This window comes from Dryas octopetala, chromosome 1 (assembly GCF_963921425.1).
Source record: "Dryas octopetala chromosome 1, drDryOcto1.1, whole genome shotgun sequence".
NCBI classification, from domain to species: domain Eukaryota; kingdom Viridiplantae; phylum Streptophyta; class Magnoliopsida; order Rosales; family Rosaceae; genus Dryas; species Dryas octopetala.
In genome coordinates this window covers 4,147,493-4,166,393 of record NC_141366.1, presented here as the reverse complement: position 1 = coordinate 4,166,393, position 18,901 = coordinate 4,147,493, and the positions used below count along the sequence as shown (strand labels likewise).

General features: G+C 38.2%; 3 protein-coding genes, 1 non-coding gene and 2 pseudogenes across 4 annotated transcripts; 2 read left to right on the top strand and 4 right to left on the bottom strand.

Moving 5' to 3' along the window:
• Positions 1-3,399: 3,399 nt before the first annotated feature.
• Positions 3,400-3,473, top strand: TRNAR-UCG (transfer RNA arginine (anticodon UCG)). Its single transcript has one exon. It is a non-coding gene; the product is annotated as a tRNA-Arg (tRNA).
• An 806-nt stretch (positions 3,474-4,279) lies between these two features.
• Positions 4,280-6,166, bottom strand: LOC147296670 (large ribosomal subunit protein uL29-like). Its single transcript, XM_086244707.1, has 4 exons — positions 6,041-6,166; positions 5,801-5,936; positions 5,551-5,707; positions 4,280-4,523 (listed from the first exon to the last, which is right to left on the bottom strand). Exons 1-4 carry the CDS (start codon positions 6,042-6,044, stop codon positions 4,449-4,451), a joined length of 372 nt encoding a protein of 123 aa, XP_086100833.1. The 5' UTR covers positions 6,045-6,166; the 3' UTR covers positions 4,280-4,448.
• A 1,018-nt stretch (positions 6,167-7,184) lies between these two features.
• On the top strand, positions 7,185-8,135 carry LOC147296669 (Chloroplast-targeted copper chaperone protein). The gene is made up of 3 exons (XM_086229674.1): positions 7,185-7,631; positions 7,724-7,799; positions 7,901-8,135. Exons 1-3 carry the CDS (start codon positions 7,185-7,187, stop codon positions 8,056-8,058), a joined length of 681 nt encoding a protein of 226 aa, XP_086085800.1. The 3' UTR covers positions 8,059-8,135.
• Positions 8,136-11,158: 3,023 nt separating this feature from the next.
• LOC147296668 (dirigent protein 25 pseudogene) lies at positions 11,159-12,058 on the bottom strand (annotated as a pseudogene).
• A 408-nt stretch (positions 12,059-12,466) lies between these two features.
• Positions 12,467-14,138, bottom strand: LOC147296667 (Tetratricopeptide repeat (TPR)-like superfamily protein). The gene has a single exon (XM_086229507.1). It carries the CDS (start codon positions 14,020-14,022, stop codon positions 12,589-12,591), a length of 1,434 nt encoding a protein of 477 aa, XP_086085633.1. The 5' UTR covers positions 14,023-14,138; the 3' UTR covers positions 12,467-12,588.
• Positions 14,139-15,772: 1,634 nt separating this feature from the next.
• On the bottom strand, positions 15,773-17,967 carry LOC147296666 ((2S)-flavanone 2-hydroxylase pseudogene; annotated as a pseudogene).
• Positions 17,968-18,901: the final 934 nt, after the last annotated feature.

Here is an 18,901-nt window from a genome sequence, read left to right as displayed (position 1 = left end):
GCTACCGAAAATAGGGAGAAAAAACTGGATGGACTTAATGGATCGAACCCGACTTGCAGACTCGTGATATATTATACGTACAAATTAAGAAATCTTATCTGAGACTTATATAATTGGGTGGTGCATATATCATGCATTCATAGATATGGACTTTTACTAATTAACCAAGGTTTCCATGTGGTTCGTTTCAATTAATGCCGGCCGGCTAAAATGGAAGACTCAAATTAAGTTTCAAATACAAGTATACAACATGAATTTTCTCAAAAAAGAATAATAAGTATTCATTACGTGATAGAAAATCTAGTAATTAAAATATTCGTTTGCAAATCCTTAGGAAGATCAAAATTATATACGTTCGGAAATAACTAGGATGATCGAAATTAATAAGGTACGTATACGCAATTTGAAAATTACTCATCTTAGCCTTCATATCGATCAGTTGGTCTTCCTTGTACGTACCTACATCTCTCTAAGCCATGACTTGCATTTAATAATCTTTGCTTTGAAACAGATATTCAGAACGAGTCATATATATATATGCATGCATCTGTTAGATAACTTAGATTCTCCACAAAGCATTTGAGAACGTGGGGATTATTATTGTATATAATGCCCTTTTTAATTTCCTTTAAATTCTGACTGCATTTGAATTGGGTTCAATTTTAAGGGAAAAAAAAATGGAAAGAATAATCACCATGATGCACTAGGTTCATCGCACCCTTCAAAACCAATTTCCACGTAACTTAATTTCAAGAAGAAAAATTAAATAAATAAAATGAAAAGGAAAGTTGTTAATATATGCTGATTTTTTTTTTTTTTTAAATGACGACTTAGGAATGCGATATAGTCAATTGACCCTTTCCCGAAATACATATATATTTAATTTCAGTTGCTTGTTTTTCTCACTTGGTTTTATAAGGTTTGACTTTGGCTTTGGCTTGAAGTCTCCAACATAATCGAATGTTAATCAAGTGTTTTTGGATAGCTATACGAGTTAATTAATACTCATGAGTCGATTCATGAATACTCCGTCACTCTTACTTATATATAGACTTTGTTCTTTCTGGCACAAATGATGGTAGTTGAACTGTTGAATGGTTCAAAATCCATTTTTATTTTTTTATTTGAGATAAAATTTAATTTTTTAAAATAATTACTAAACTAATAACTGGTTTAATAAAAAATTAATAACTAATTAATATAATTAATAAACATTCATTAATTCATTTTACGCAATGAATGATATTTTTATATATGTATGCTACTTATAATAAAATAGCTACTAGCTACTTTTGTTTTTTGTTTTTGTTTTTGTTTTTTTTTCTTGTTATTTAGACATAATTAATGTGCTTTATAATGAAGTAGTAGATTATGATTGGCTATGCTCACATTGTATGAGACTAGAACGAAAAAGAGTGCACCAGCGCAAGCGTAATAAAAAAATTTGTTCGACCAAAATAAAAAAAAATTGAATTTGACTCTTTGCCTGTTGCAGCCTTTATCTGTGATACGTCACGGGCTTCGTGGCTTGATGTTGATGGCTTTCTGTCTCCCATAACCCCCGTATCCCATGACGTTTTAAAATCTTTAACAGCCAAAAGTAATGTTTCTGTTGATGTATAGTCGAAAGTCGAAACCCAAACAAATCGGAAGCTTCCAACCTTTTTTTTGGCCATGAGGGAAGCTTCCCACCTTAAAGAAGCAAGATGTGGACTTCATATGCAATTTTTATTTTTATTTTGTCCACCTTTCGATTATTCGTGACTTTAGGTAAGAGCATTTTACAAAAGTCTTTGACAGCTCAATTAGTTGTGTCATGTTAAATAAATTTTTTCTAACAATTTCTACAAATGAGTTTATCAAAATAAGAACTCAAAATTAAATCGTTAGTTTTAACAAGTAAATATGACTATTCAAATCTTAGTAAAATCTAAATTTTTCTAAATAAGAAAAAAATAATAAATAATAATAATAATGAAATTGAAGAGTCCGTTGGAGTTCACAATTTTAAAGTAAAAAATTTGACGCTTCAAATTATCACATACATCATCAAAATAATGTTTAAAGAGTAAAATTTGAGAAGTCTATTGGAGATGCTCTAACATCATCTTATATAGTACAATAAAATTTACATTCAATAATCTTACATATATGTGAAGAATTGTCAATTAAAAAATGTGTGTGAGATTTCTTGATATTCATTAAATTAAATGAGCTAAATTACGCCTAATCAAGTATTTTTGTTTTTCGTTCTTTAGAAAAATACATGTAAGCTACATGATCCATTCACATCTAGTCTTTCAACCCACTCTGTAATTCGTTAAACATCCATAAAGCCACATGACCCATACTTTTGCATGAATGCTCAAAAATTAGTATAGTGTAACCCATGCTAAAAACGGATATTAGGGCCGGTTCTTGGGAGAGTCAAGTGAGACAATTACTTTAAATTTTCAAATTTTGTTGACTCCCTAAACTATTTTAGGTATAAATAATACGAAAATAACGTGAATTTACATGAAAGCTGGGTTGAGGGTTCTATTTTTATAATTTGGTCCAATTCTCTAAAATTTCACCGTCACTCATAATTGTTTCCGACTTTGCTCATGATAAACCAATTATAAAATGACAGTTATCAACTATTGATATGTGGGGGACGTATTGAATCGCCCCGTTATGGATGTCACATGGGTTTAGTCTGAAGACAGTTACATCTTCCCTCTTGTACATAATTTCATACTGATTATACATCTTGATTAATGTTGCCAATATAAGCAGGCTCTGTGTGCTAGTGGTCTATTGCTATGGACTATGGAGGCTCACCGCGTAGAAAGCTGGTGAGGAAAATGATGTAATTTACTCAAAATTTGGACAATGAATATGTGAACTTGTGACTGTGGAAGAGTCAAGCAAGCAAGTCAAGACGAATGTCCTCTTCCTGTGGTTGACAAAAAAAAAAGAAGTGCCTTTCAATGTGTGAAACCAGCAAGGGTCAATTCAGAGCCTGGTTAAGACATTAACTTAGACTTCGATTTAGCCCAAGTACAAGTTTACAACTGGTTCAGACTATTGATAATGACCAATCACGGATTAGCCTAACATCCACGTTTGCTTTTGCTGGACTCCAGGACTTTTGTGTGTGTACTTTTAAGTACAGTTGTAGTTAGACAGTTGCCTAGCTAATTAATATCTTGGACAGTTTAGATATTATAGTAAGGTGTATCGTGTACTTTTCACGATATTAGTTCAAATTTGTGAAGTCAAAATAATTATTTGAGTTGAGCCCCATTTTAAAAACTTTCTTTGCAACCAAAACCATACTGTGTGTATGTAGTAGAACCTAGAAATAGGTAGCAAGTATGTGATAAATAAACTAAGTGATCCCACATGTTCACAGAAGACCGCATAGCGCAGTGGATTAGCGCGTTTGACTTCGGATCAAAAGGTCGTGGGTTCGACTCCCACTGTGGTCGATTGTGAACGGTTTTTCATATTTCAATGTTCAACTAGCCCAATTTTGCAGCCGACCCAACCCAACAACTCAAAAGCTGTTGGGTATAAAGCCTCGACCCAACAAACTGTTTATGGTTGTCAGAAAAGCAAATTTTTTTTGCCCTTTATTGCTTTTTGATGAGTTTTCTGAAGATAAAAGTTTTTTATTAGTTTGCGAGAGATGGATTTGAAGCATCGATGCTCAACATAGATGTTGAGTTGCACACTCTCTTTTGTTTGGTTGAGGAAACAGTATTCCATGTTTGGTTGAGGAAACAGTATTCCATGTTTTGATGGTTGATAACCCAGACGCATTTTGCAGGACCGAGTTTTTATAACTTTACTTTTACCAACTAATGCTTTGTTAAATGAAAAACATACAGATGCGGAGTGGATTAACAAGCGCAGACTTCAACTAAAAATCAGTGTAGGGTGCTTAGAACAAAAATTTCTCCCACAATAATCTCTCATCCCACTAAAGATTTTCACGTTTGAAACAAGATGAGGCTTTGTATGGCTAGAATATCACATGCTGCTCACAAGAAGGTATGAGATTTAACCCATCCCACAAGAGGCTAGTCGCTTAGAACTGGGCACTAGACACTGGTGATGAGGCGATGCTTCTGTAACGCTTATAGTTAGGTGACGGGCAACACACAGAATAAGCAAGATTAGAAAAAAGTAATTACAAACATTGAGCTGCTACGAAAACAAAAATACCCAAGAAACTCAACGATCAAGAAGATATGAGTAGGACAACTATAAAATCTCATTGTGAATGATTAAATAAGAAAAGGAATCTAAATCAGCATTAAAATTCTGGACCAGCAAAATCATATTTGGGATACTGTCTACACAGATTAAATTACGAGATGAGATAAAAACTTTAAAATGATGTCCTTGGAATGTCATATAATAGGTGAAACTTCCGATTCCCTTCATAATTGGATACAGCATTATGCTTTAATTGCATACTTCCTCAATGGAAAGTACAGCTCCTTCTTCTTCTCTCTTTCTGTCTTTAAAGATGCCTACAAGAAACAATTCAACAACTGAGTTAGGATAAACAGAAATGACATAGACCTGACATATGTTGTTAATGATTCTGGCAGCTATAATCTGAAGAAAGGGGAATGAACAGCAAAAAGAAATGACAGCAGTTCCCCTACTTCTCCAAAGAAAAGAGTTCACCTCTATGAAAAAGCAGAAGTAAAAAGAAATCAATGAAAAGCAATAGAGCAGTGACAACATTCAGCGTATCAAGTGCTTAAACAAATCTACATAATTGCCAAGAATTACCCAACTATTGGAATAATATAAGATCCTGGCCATAAAAAAGTTAAATCTAGTCAGAAGACCATCTTAACCAGATGCAACCTAATTTCAAAACCAGTCTAAAATCAGTAGGGAAACCAAATAGAAGAAAAGCTCTCCTATATGAAAAATTTAGCTAACTTGTGAGTCCTTATATTCTGTTACAGTCAATAAATTAATGATCCATATAAAAAAACCAGGAAGTCAGATATTCATACATCATACTCTTGGAAATAAAATGCTTTTTTCGATTTTCGTATTTCAGTTAAACCAGACATTTGAGAACTCCAAGTCAATCACATTGGTCACATCTAAGAACCTAAATTACAACATGAGCCGACCTTGCTGCAACAATTGCTTCTAGATCGTTGTACCTGATTGGCTACAATCCATGAAATTAAAAGGAAAAGATATCTTGGGAAATACCAACACATCTTTGCTCATCCATTAACATAATTCAGCCAGTACAGTCTCAGTCTCTCAGACTGCCCTTTTTTCTTCTAACATTTCTCATAAAAATAGGATTGGATAAGCTAATGTAACATAATTAGCATACATATTCAAGTAAAACAATGATGATTACATAGTCTATCTCCTTGTCACATTCAAGTAAAACAAAAGCATAACAAAAGCAGCATCATCATGTTTCCCATTTTATGCAATTCTCAATCCATGGGCAACTTCCAAAATGACTATACAGTTAAATATGAAATGGGGTTGACTAGGACTGAAGATTAGTAGTACCTGGTGCTTGGTCAGACGCCTCCTGATGGCCCTGGTCTTCTTTGGACGCAAATCGAGAGGAAGGAACTTCTTGTTCTTGTAAACTTCCCTGAGAGCAGCTTTTTGCTTCTGGGAAATCACTGTCAACACCTGCGCTATTGAAAGCCTCACCACCTTGCTGAAACCACAACAACACAATGAATACTGTGAAAAAACTATTAAAAAAATGGAAAAATAAATAAAAATTATTGAGGGAGAAAGAGATGGGTACATTTTGGAGAGCTTGTTGGGGGCTCCTCCAGTGACCTTGGCGACTCGGAGAAGAGCGAGCTCTGCTTTCAGATCTTTCAGTTGCCCCAAAAGCTCTGCCTTTGATTTGTTCCTGAGCTCGTGAACCTTGATCCTCGCTTTTTAGGTGAAAAAAAAAAAAACAAATTAGAGCGACGTTAATTCAATCAAAGACGAAAATTAAAAAGAGAAAAAAAAAAAAAAAGAAATGCGTTCATCATACCCATGGCTGTGGTATCTCTGTGTGTCTTTAGGTGAAGAGAGTGGAGAAGAAAGTGAACCCTAGCACTTGGCTGCGGTTTTAATATCTCTGTTTCTAAAACCCTAATTTGGGATTGGGGTCAATGGGTTAACGCACGTGTGTAGTAAGAGTGCATGTGTGAAGTGGATGAGACCCATTCGGCTTTCTTGTACTTTTGGTCAGGCCCGTGAACTTTGCGCTCTTTGATTAAGAGCCCACTTTCTCTTTATGGGTTATTGACTCAACCGAAATGGATATGGGCTTGGCCCATTTGGGTTCTCCTCTCTCTTGGATGATGTTTTTTTTTGGTTGAATAGAGGCTTGGATGATTGATTGGTAAAGAAGATACACATCCCACAAATTAATTACTTGAAACATAAACGTAAGGGAATCTGTGGTTGTCAGGTTGCTTAAATAAAGAACAGAAAAAGCAAAAGATAGGTTAGAATGTTATTATTATTTTAACTTTTGCTAGGGTTGGCAAATATATGTTTGATTAGCATAAAATCTACCTTGCAGAAAGTAAAATTAGGCAATTGGAAACTACAATCGATCTACTGTGCACAAAGAATGAGGAGCTTGAACAATCACATTATGTATAGGTAAGAGATAACTGAGAAAGTGATATTATAGGCATATTGTATATGTATATATATATATATATATTCATGCTGTATGGCATGAGTCAAATGTAAAACAATGTTTCTTAAAAAACAAATAAGAGAAACATTCAATGATGTACCAATAATAGAAGTAGATTCTAGTAATTTATAGCTAACTAGCCTAGCTTCATTGTACTTCTAGTGGTTGTAATCATATCACATCAAGATGATCGAGCTAGCCCAACTTTAATCAACCCCACACCCACTTAATTAATTAAATGGAAAAGAATATAAAATACAAAAAAAAAAAATTAAAACACAACTTTGAGGGTCGAAGATGAGTCACATATCTTCCAAAGTATCATCACCATTAACTCTTTGTTGTGGGACCTCAGTGCTTGGATCTTTTTTTTTTTTCTCTCTCTCTCTCTCTCTCTCCCACCAACTTTAAAAACTTCATTCTCTTGAGTCTTCACCAAACAAAGGCATATTACCCATTTCTTCTCCAAGTCCAAGAATAAAGCATGAAATTAGGAATGGATCTATTCTGTGCATCTCCTGCTTCCACAGCCATATGGTCTAAGTCTAGCATTGATCGACCAAAATACCAACCTCAACCTCATCATCACCGCAACATTCATGTCCCTTGTTCATCTGATGAGTTACCATTTAATCCTAAACCACTCTATGAAAAATGCAGAAAGAGTTTTTCTAGTAAGCAAAGCAGTGATCATCATGATATTCAGCTACGTAGAAAAAGCTCTGCTGACATACATGACCTCATCAAATTGAGGACTACTCCGGCAGTGCCCTTCATCGACTGGTTAGCATCGGAGGAGGACCATGCCTCTGCTGCACTGCTTCCTCCTCAGCCTTCTAAGCCCAAACGCCGCCTCATGACCTCAAATGCTCAATATTCCTCCTCTGCTTTAAGTTTAAGGTCTTCTTCCACTCGCTCTCATCGTCACCAGGTAACACATGTATATATATAATATTAATCATCTTCATCTCTTTATAATTCGATCACTCTCCATCTTGCTAATTTAATTAATAGTATTTGTAGGTTGTAGTTTTGAGGGTGTCACTGCATTGCAAGGGCTGTGAAGGAAAAGTCAGAAAACACCTCTCTAAAATGGAAGGTATAAATGTCCTTTCATTTATAGAATCTGATAAACATAACATGCTAGAGAGTATTTGGCAACTAAACCGTAATTAATTAATTGTGCATGTATATATGCAGGAGTGACATCATTTAGTATAGATTTTTCAACAAAGAAAGTGACAGTGATAGGGGACGTGACCCCATTAGGTGTGCTTGCAAGTGTATCCAAGGTCAAGAATGCCCAGCTCTGGCCTTCTCCAACTTCATCACCATCTTCTTCTCCATGGTCATCATGATCGATCAACTTACTCCATCTTTAATAATTTATCATATCAGGTTTTTAATTTGTTATGTTTCTGTGTACTAAATTTGAAATTCCAGCATTAGCAGCAGCAGGCCAGGTGTGCATGTGTTTGTATGATCAGTGTTGCATGTTTAATTAATTATTTACTAATGAATCATGTTTAATATATATCTTGTGCATGTAAATGTAAACTCTTTTTGGTGGGATCGGAATCAAAGTCTCTATTATTTAAAAGAGAGTTAAAGTAAAAGAGGACCAAGAGGGATCGAGGAGTTGGGTACTGATCGATGAATCTACTGACTGAGGAGGATATTCATGATCTTCGATCTCGTGCTCTCTCTGATCTGATCATTTCTTGGAGCCAACAATATTCAATGGTGTTAGCATGTTGCGTCCTTCTAAATGTTCCCTGTTTTTTTTCTTCACTTTTTTAAAATTGAAATCCTGTTCAGGCTGTGCAACTCTGAGAAAGTATCTTCCTTGTTTACTAGCTACTTTCCATGTAAACGGTAATGTGACCACTACCATGTTGTTCTCTGCCAAGATTCACTTATTGCATTTGCAAATATTCTACCCCTCCATCATGTGAAGAAACAACAGCATTTAATAGTCCCCACTTACACATCCACCACTTCCACGTACTACTTTTCAATTTTGAGCACTATGATATGGATCAACCACCATCGATCTCCAATGTTCAAAACAAAAAAAATTGAGGTGATCAATAAGCCCTAATGAATGGAACTTGCTATAGCTTGAAGTTCCTTCCTCATTTGTTATTGGAATTCGGCGTAAAGGTGGCGTTGAGTATATTCAGTTATTATTTTTTGAAAATCTCACCATATTTATTCTTACGAGTAAGATATAAATCAAGCAAAAATTAACAAATTAGTTTAATAAAAAAGAATTTAATGTGCATATATAATTACATGAGGTGAAATGGTCAATGTTTATTAATGGATCCAAATTCAAAAGAATACTTGATTTCATTATGTAGCAAAATTTACAGGACAAGAGTACGTCATTATAATATATGTCTGCCAACAAGGAAAAGCATGCGGTGGCATTAATGGTCGGCACTCAAGGACAGACAACAACCACTTTTTCTTTTTCTTCTTCTATCTTCTTCTGAATATGGTGAGTGGTATGCTCAGAATTTGGATGGTGGTAATAGTTCCTCCCATACAATTGGAAGGCATAAAATTAGAAGGGAGAAACTAAATAGTAAAAGTTAAAAATTTCACCTTCAAACTTTTTTTAAGTAGATTATGATCCTAATAACTAATTACTCTACTTACTTACTCTTTTTTTTATTTTATGTTAAGCCATATAATTATCTTTTCTGACCAACTGATCAGACAAAAGAGTTTTGTGATATCAATGGGTTAGAACTTAGAAGCAAGAAAAATTATAATTCCTTCTCCACACACATAACTTTAATTAATTATCTTGTTTTCTTTCATGTTGATCCTCCTTTTCCGGATGTTTCGTGACTTTAAATTTCTTTGACTAAGACTGCAACGCCGGAAAGGAAATACCAAAAAAGTTGGAAAATCATCCACCCATCCTATCATAAAATATGTTTCTGGTAGAGAAATTGGTACTTGGGTCGGCGCAACTTTTTTGCTCATCATAGCATGCGATATTTATTCTTTTTTTCCTTGGGAATTGAAGGAAGTGTTTGGACATAGGATTATCTTTAGCCACAACAAAGATTTCGAGATCATGGATCGATGCATGTCTTCTAGTTATATATGTTGCATTATGGTAATATGGTAGCGCTATTGTCATCCCAATATGTTTGAAAGACAATCCTTTGCTAATAATTTTGAATTCATGTGCTTACTATCAAAATAAAGCTGTTTTGAAATTCAAAGTTAAGCATTTAGAGTTCAACATTTAATCAGGACACATTTACATTCCTATGTTTTAAATGTTTTTGGTTTGCTTGGGAAACCCAAACACGTCATAAAGAAAGACAAAGAATAAAGGTTGAAAATGATAGAGTTAGGAAAGGGCTTAAGACTAGAAAATGTAAATGATATCCTTATTTATGTTATCCAAACAAGTTTGTTGGGTTCCTGATCTGCTTTTTGAAACATAAAGCTACTTTTGATGTCGCATATGGATGAAAGCGTAAAACTGGGAATTAATTTTGCATATGAGTAGCTCACCCTAATTTGAACAGTTTGTAAGGGCAAAAGGATGAGGATTAAACAAGTAAACGAAGTCATAAAAAATCTTATAAATAGGGCCGAAGCAAGTTCAATGGAGCCCATCGAGCTTGGGCCTCTCTTTTTTAACCTGGCCTAGCTAGGCCCAGCTGATCTTCAACAGCTAGTTCGGGCTCAAAATCATTATGGGCCCATGGGCTTAGAGCCTCTTACCTAGTTAACAAAGTTGCTGTTTCTGAGTTGGTGAACCAATCACACCCCAAAGCTACATTTTGTATGGTAAAACTACTCCTACACATAATCTGCTCCACTCTTCTAGTTAAAAGTCTGCCATTCCATATCCACTCAAAGAAATTCTTGTTGGATTGTGTGGTGTAAAATTGATAGAATGACAATTATAATATTTTCTTTTATTTTATTTTGAGCCACGATCATCATTATCATTTGACTATATTTTTCTCACGATTTTTCATTGTTTACTTTAGAAGTAAAATTCCTAATCTGCTGTCCTTTCTGACATATACATCTCTAGTGCAAACACATAACAACAACTTGGTAAAAAAGCACACAGGCACACAGTTTCCACTGCCTCTCGTTTGAGTCATCACAAATAAATCAAGTCCGGAGGTGATCTTCGCAGTAGCACTAGTTTCCGGCACTACCGGAAGAATGGCCTCCAACAGTAAGATTCTATATACTTTGGGAGCCATGACATCTTTTTTGGAGCCATGACCATAATATGCCCAACAATATTTTATACATGCATCTTTGTTGTTTATTTTAGAAGTAAAATCCCTGATTTGCATGTAAATAACAATCATTTCTGCAATTTAAATAAGAAGGCTTTCTGACATATACTCTCTGGTGCAGAGACATTAGCAAACACATAACAACATTTTTTAAAAACCTTAGCACACACTAGTAAGTAAGATACACTGTAAACTGCAGCACAGTGTCAACTCCTTCAGTATTATGTTGATTTGTTGCAGGGATAGTCTTAACCAAGGCATGTCCCTTTGCATTGACATACTTCCCAGTGCCTCCCATGACTGCCAGATGAGACTCCGACGCAGCCACCTGATGAACACCGAAGAAGGTGAGGCTGTCAGCATAACCGCCGCTCTGAAACATGGCGGTGAAGGCAATGGTCTGGCTGGTCCCATCTACAGAACTTGCCACATAGAATCCTTGTGCCTTGCCAAGCAAGCCAGAGCCAAGCTCATGCCCTTCAGTCAGTTCATCATCAAACACTGTGAGTGTCCCAAACATAAGCTTCTGAAGGGTAATTCCCGGAGCGAGCTGAGCCCCATTCAGGTATGGAAGCCCATTCCCACCAATGATGTTGTTGTTGTTCCCATTGTTCTGGATCAAGTTGTTGCCAGCGTTTCCACCAAGGCCAGTGAAGAAGGGGACATTGTTGTTGTTGTTCTGAGGAATGCCATTGCCAACTGGGACAACTGCACCATTGGGCTTGGCAAAGGGGACTTGGCCATTCACTGCTGGATTGGTCACAATCCCAGTGACAGCTCTGGCTGAGGGGTTTGATCCACCAATAATGTCATGCAGGAAGAAGGTTAATGGATGGTAGGACTCTGAATTGGTAACTGCGGCACTTGCAGCAGGGCCTGCTGGGGTGGCAGCCACCACAGGAGGCACACTGGAAACAGGTGTTTGTGTTGCGGCTGTATCAGATTCCTCAGAGGCAGGGCTTTCCTCATCGAGGATTCGGGCAGAGGTTGTGTGTGTTGCTGCAAGGGCTAGAAGAAGCAGCCAGATTGTGGTCTTGAGGGGCAAGGAAATCGACTTTCGGAATGCCATGAGTTTGGGGGGGAAAGAGTGAAACTTCAAGAACAGCTGATGATCTTGAGAAGGCTTTGTTTAATTAGATGTTGATGAATCAAGACAGTGTGGTTGGGTATATATACTATGATTTAAGAATTTAAGAACTTTTAAGTTTATATCATAAGATGGAGTTGATAACATGGAGTAGGTGAACTTGCACTTCTAGTATTAGTGTGTTCGTTAGAACCTAAGATACCTGAACCTTGTGTTTTAAATGTAAACTTATTAAAACCATGGTTTGTTTAGGACTTTTGGTTCCCAACTTCTCTCCATCTTTTAATTTTTTAATTTTTTTTATCAGTAAAGACGGCCAACAAGATTATAAATTACCGAAAAATAAAAAAATATTCTATAATTTCAGTATTTCTATTTCTTTTCATCGTCACAGATACAAGCTACTTTTTATTGCATATGAACTCAACAATATTTTGTTTGTAGTACCATCCTGGAAAGACCTACAGAAGTCATTACCAAATGGCATGCGATCATCTCTTCCCTGACAACCATTAATGGACCGAGATTAGTTCAGTCACAAGCCCACCTGCAACAACATCCTCACCACAAGCATCCACAACTAGAGCTTCCCAAGCTTCCAAATATAATTGCATATTTCTCTTTTCCATCTCCACCAAGACAAAACAAGCATCGTCAATTTTCCCAATCTTTAAGAGACCAGTAACCAGACATTCGAATGTTTCTAAGCGAGGACAATGTCTACTTGTCAACATTGCAATCAAAACCTTCAAACCTCCCTCAAAATCTTCGAGCTGACAAAACCCATCAACCATCATCCTGTACGTAGCTGCATTGGGCACACAATTTCCAAGTTGCATTTCAATCAAGACTTTATAAGCTTCTGTAGCCCTACCTTCCTTGCAAAGAAAGTTAATCAGTATGTTATAAATCACAACATCTGGCTTAATCCGTCTTTTTTTCATCTCCTGAAGTAAAGATTTTGCTTCCTCAATCTTCGCTCTCCTTCCAAGATCACTCATCAAAACACCATAATTCAAAAGCCGCGGCTTACACCCTCGATACTCCATATCAAACATCATCTTCCTGGCTTCCTCATGCTTTCCAAGCATGCACAAACCTTCCATCAATAATGCGTATGTTACTGCATTCGGGTATTTCCCTTTCTGTTTCATGTCCTCAAAAAAACCGGTCGCTTTTTCTAACTCACCCTTTCTACTAAAAAACCCTATAAGACTATTATATGTCACAACACTAGGTTGCACTTTTTTCTCCAGCATTTCGTCAAACACCTTGCACGCTTCTTCGAATTCACACTTCCGAAGCCAGCCCTTGATCATTATATTATAGGAAATCGAATTGGGCCGAAAACCCATTTTAGAACACCGACCAAAAAACTCATTCGCTTCGAAGAATCTATTGGTATCAACAAGCACGTTAAGGAGTGCATTGAAGGACTGCAATGTACGGACACAATTAAAAGAGGGCATTTGGTGAAAAAGCTCAATAGCTTTCTCTACCAAATTGGCTTTCCCATAATGTTGAATCAGAGCAATGAAAAGGGTATCTTTGCACTGGATGTTTCTATCTCGTACATGGCCAAGAATGGTGTCAACAGCTTCAAAGTTTCGACAACGAGCCAGCTTGTAGATTAGAGCAGAGTAAGAGGGGTAGTCGTGTTTGAAGCCCATATGGTGGTACTCACTGAAGAGAGACAGGGCTTCTTCTGGGTCTTGAACTTCTTTGACATTGGAGACGAAAGGTATGGGCTTGCGAAGCTTTGCGGCGTCTCTGTGAGGTCGTTCACGGCGAGGGTTGGTATCTCTGTGAGGTCCTTCATGGCGAGGCTTGGTCTTGGGTTTGTTGGGACGGAAAGTGTGGTATGGTTGAGATTGTATGAGATTGCTGCAATGGCGAAAAAGGCTTGCTTGTGCTTCATTGATGGCTTTGGTTCTTGAATGGAACATGGAGGCGGGAAGGGAATTAATTTGTTTATCCTGAGATTTTGAGCTTAAGATGAACGATAAAGTTCTAAAATTTCAACATTTTTTTTAGCCCCTTGCTCTTTAGTTAAAAAGTGCCACCAAATATGAAATGAGGGTGCTATTTGCACACTTTACTCTTCTTTTTTTTTTTTTTCCTTAAAAATAAAAAATAAAAAATCAATACAAAAAGATACAAACACCCTTATCTCTCATTTCTTCCTTCTCTCCAAACACACAGCCCCTGCGCCATCCCCCTTCTTTTCTCTTCCCTCCTCCTCCTTCCTCCCCCTCCCCTTCCTCTGCGCCCTCCCAGACCCACCAACCCAGCCCTCCTCTTTTTCTCTTACAAACAATTTTGCAGCTACATTTTTTTTTTGTAAAATGTTGAGGGGTGGTCGCTGGGGTGGGTTGGTCGTCGAGGTGGAGTGGTCGCCGGGGTGGGTTGGTCGCGGGGGGGAAGGGAAGAAGCTGGGGTTGGGTTTCGAGGAGAGAGAAAGATGAGCTAGGTCGGGTTTGGCAGAGGCGGTGGGTCGCAGAGGGAGGGGAAGAAAAATGGGGTGGCGGGGGGAGGAAGGAGGAGGGGGTCGAGCTTGGCTGGGTTGGTGGGTCTGGGAGGGCGCAAGGGAGGGGGAGGAAGGAGGAGGAGGAAGAGAAAGGAAGGGGGAGGGCACAGGGGCTGTGTGTTTGCAGAGAAGGAAGAGAGGAGAGGGAAGGAGAAAGAAGGGTATTTGTGTCTTTTTGTATTGATTTTTCATTTTTTTTAAGATATATAAGAAAGAAAAAAAAAAGTGTGCAAATAGTAGCCCTTTATAAAATGAGCACTTTTTTTTTAGCTATTGTTTGAAGAGTGACAATTCATCCTAACTGATTGAATTGAATGTTTTGTGTATTAATTGAAAAAATAAACGATTCAAATTCTTAAATAAAGTCTCATAAAAAATTCTTTAAATAAAATTATTTAAAAGAATCTCATAATAGAATGATTATTTGTGGCCCGTGGAGTTTACTCCACTTTGTAATTGCATAATCAAAATTTTCCACATTTTGAGCAAGTATCTGAGTGTGTGTCTTGTACATGCCTAGATGTAATTGTCATTGCACTACACTATATATATATATATATATATATATATTGTTACTGCACTATATCACTACTACCATGTCAATAATCACTATATGGCCTGCACTACACTGTAAATTGTAATATTTTTCCCATTCTATTTGTAATTTTGTACTATAACATTTTCTCTTTCCTTCCAAATTTAGAAAACCTGTCTTATCGATCATAAACAATTAGCCAAAATAAAAGAAACAACTTCAAAATCCTTCTCTCTCATTTTCCCCTATTTATTTAGACGTTAACCTCAAGAACTCAAGCTGCCTCAACTCTCAAGCGAAGATATTTCAGTTATAGCGAGCAAAAAAACAAAGTTCTTTTTTTTCTTTCATAATTAGTGAAACGGAAGACTTCTTATATTTTTTTGGGTAAAAGAGAAAGGAAGACTTATTTATTAAATTTTTTCTTTTTCTCTTACAACAACAAACCTAGTACATATGAACTAAATTTTAAAATACATATGGGAAAAAAGACCTTTTTTTTTAAGAAAAGAAAAGACTTTGTTTTATTAAAATGCGAAACACATTAAGTTCTTATATCTTCTAAAATAAAGTTACATCCCACCGACATCTACGTTCCCAAACATTTTTGGGACCAAAACCTTTAAAGCTTACCTTATGGGTCAAGGATACTAAGTGGACTCAAGCGGGCCACTGGAATACACAGAAGATCATGAGCCCTTGGATTTGTCAATCCAGGCCGTTCATCCATCTCAAGAATCTCACCACTTTTCAGTTTGTTTGGATCTGACCCAATAACCTTCCAATCAAAGCATTGGATCAAAGCACCAAGTAGCCCAGGCAGCATTTGCATGGCTAAGTTTATTCCAGGGCACATCCTCCTCCCAGACCCAAATGGCAAAAGTTGAAAATTGTGTCCCCTAACATCGATTACACTCGTTTGGTCATCCCCATGAAGTTGTAAAAATCTTTCGGGCCAAAAGTCCAATGGGCTTTCCCAGTACTTTGGGTCCCTCCCAATGGCCCAAATATTCACAAATAGCATTGTATCTGCTGGGATGACATATTTTCCGATCTTACATTCTTGTACAGAGTTTCTTGAGACCAAAGACACGGGTGGGTGTAGCCTAAATGTTTCCTTTAAGATGGCTTGGATGTATGGAAGATTTGGACCATCCGATTCTCCCACTAGTCGGCTTTTTCCCACGACCCTATCAATTTCTTCTCTTGCTTTCTTGATCACTTTTGGGTGGTTGATGAGCTCTGCCAGTGCCCACTCTATTGTAATGGCAGTTGTATCTGTACCAGCGGAGAATAAATCCTGAAAAAATATATATATTTATATATTTTTCAGTCCTTTGTTAATATGTTAAACCATTCAAATTAGAATTAAATTTATCGAATACAAATATAACACACATACACCAAATTTGCAAATTGTAAGAGATATGTTATTTACAATTGGACCATTTATAGAGGTCAAATTGATCCACCTATGTACGTAAGAGATTTTGTTACATATTGTCACTTTTCCGTATATAGATAAATAATCGATTGCCACACAGTCCTTATGTGCAGGGCCTGCAGGCATGCCTCAGGCTGTACATGAAAAAAACAAAACATCTAAATTGTCACCTAATCAACTATCAGTATCACAATTTTTACGACATAATATATACATCATAAATCAGGTTTAGCGATATATATTTTAAAATAGTCGGGCTTTATTTCGTTTTTGGATGGTTCAATTTCATAAGCCATAAAATGGCTTGTTCACCCCAAAATTCTAGAATTAAAATTGAACATAAAAATTGATAAACTAGTCTAATGCAAATGCTGAACGCTATAGTATCAAACACTGGATAACATATGCAAACTTACACACCTGAAGCGACCTATATGTATATGTATTAAGTCTATTAATTTGGATGGAAGAATTTTTACCACAATTAGAGCCTTGATGTGAAGTCTTGTAAATCCAACCTCCGCACTCTCACTGCTCTCATCCTCCAACATATCAAGCAAAACGTGAAGAAAATTCTTGGTCTCGTCGTCTGATCCATTAATTCTTCTTTGTTGCTGGCATTGTGTAATAACCTTCTCCACAATGGCATCAAGCCTTTTATGCGTGTCCTCGATTCTCTTTCGAAACCCCTGCAAATCCAACTTCCTAAAAAACCAAACAAAATCAGACAAATTGAACTCCCCAAACATCCTCGACACCTCGCGTATGACCAACCTCACTTCCTCTTCCTCGTCGCTCGAACCCTTAGAATTATTAGTAACATGAGTCCCCATCATCATCTTGGCGATGACGCTGTTCGAAAGCTTCATGAGCTGGTCGGTCAGATTGACAGGTTGGCAGCTCTGGGCTTTCTGGGCCAAGAACCTGAGAAGCCGGTTGCGCTCTTGTGCCCGAATGGAAGAGAAGTTGGGGTTGCAGACGGTTCGGGTGGCCAGGAGCTGGTTCATGCAAGTTTTCTTGATGAACTTGAAGTAGGGTCCGTAGGGTGCGAATGCGAGGGAGGAGTTGTAGGTGAGGCGTTCGATCGCGGTGGACTGGTGGTGGTAAGCGAAGAGGAGTTCGTGGGTTTTGAGGAAGTCTTTGGCGAGGTCGGGGGAGGTGACGACGAGGCATTGAACGGAGCCGAGGCGGAGGGAGAATATGGGGCCCAACCGGAGGGAGAGGCTGTGGAAGGATCGGTGGAGGAGAGGGCTGAGCAGGTGGAAGTGGCCGATCATTGGAAGACCAAAGGGGCTCGGAGGGAGGCCGTGCCGGTGCCGGTGGCGGCGGGTGAGAAGACAGATTGCTAAGAGAATGATCAGGAGGAGGAGCTCAACTACTGCCATGGTTCTTTTGTGAGTAACAATTAATGGATGGGAAACGTTGGCTTCTGGTGGAAACACCAAAGAATTAATGGAATATATATATATACACTACTTTGAATTAATCTTTGACCAAATTATCTTAATAAACTCAATTATACACTGATTTTCAAATTAGTACCCTAATTTTAAAAATTTGACAAAAAATACCTTAACTTTTATTTTGTGTCAAAATAGTACCTCCGTTAATTTTTATGTCAAATAAACCGTTATCTGCTGACGTGGCAGAGGTATTTTTGTCTTTTCCCCACATTTAAAAGATAATAATATTTTATTGGCAAAAAAAAAAAATATTTTTTAAATTTTTGAATAAAAAAAATTCTTAAAAATTGGGTGGGGTGGGTGGACTGTGCGGGGCGGGGCTGGGGCAGGGCAGGGCAAGGCTAGGGTTGGGGGTAGGCATGACGGGTCTGTGTGGGTGAAGGGGAGGGGGTGGGTCGGGTTTGGGGGGAGCTGGGTGGGAGGGAGGTGGGTCAGGGTTGGCCCGGTTGGGCGAGAGGGAGGAGTGGGTCGAGTCTGGGTGGAGCTGGGTGGGGAGGAGCTGGTCTGGGGGAGGGGCTGGGCTGGGCAGGGCGGGTCTGCGTGGGGCGAGGTGGCGCTGGGTGGGGGAAGAAGAAATAAGGGCGAGGAGGGCTGCTGTTGGGTGGGCGGGGCTGGGTGAGGGGGTGGGGGGTGCGACGGGGCTGAGGGAGGGGGTGCGACGAGGTTCGGGCTGGGGGAGGAGGTGCGACGGGGTTGGGGCAAGGAGAGGGAGGGATGGGTAGGTAAGGGCTGGGTGGTGGCGGGAAGAGGAGGGGATGGGAGCGGAGGGGAGGGCTGGGTGGGGGTGGGGGAGGGGGAGGGGAGGGGCTGGGTGGGGGCGGGGAGTGGAGTGGAGGGGGACGGGGCTGGGATGGCT

Bases quoted from the DNA above. Each gene is read 5' to 3' on its own strand.
- LOC147296670 (XM_086244707.1), bottom strand. The intron at 5,708-5,800 runs GTACCCATCTCT...TTGTGGTTTCAG, and splicing joins CCCAACAAGCTCTCCAAAAT to CAAGGTGGTGAGGCTTTCAA. The intron at 4,524-5,550 runs GTACTACTAATC...TGTTTCTTGTAG, and splicing joins GGCGTCTGACCAAGCACCAG to GCATCTTTAAAGACAGAAAG.
- LOC147296669 (XM_086229674.1), top strand. From the start codon at position 7,185: ATGAAATTAGGAATGGATCTATTCTGTGCATCTCCTGCTTCCACAGCC. The intron at 7,632-7,723 runs GTAACACATGTA...TAGTATTTGTAG, and splicing joins CTCGCTCTCATCGTCACCAG to GTTGTAGTTTTGAGGGTGTC. The intron at 7,800-7,900 runs GTATAAATGTCC...GTATATATGCAG, and splicing joins ACACCTCTCTAAAATGGAAG to GAGTGACATCATTTAGTATA.
- LOC147296667 (XM_086229507.1), bottom strand. From the start codon at position 14,022: ATGTTCCATTCAAGAACCAAAGCCATCAATGAAGCACAAGCAAGCCTT.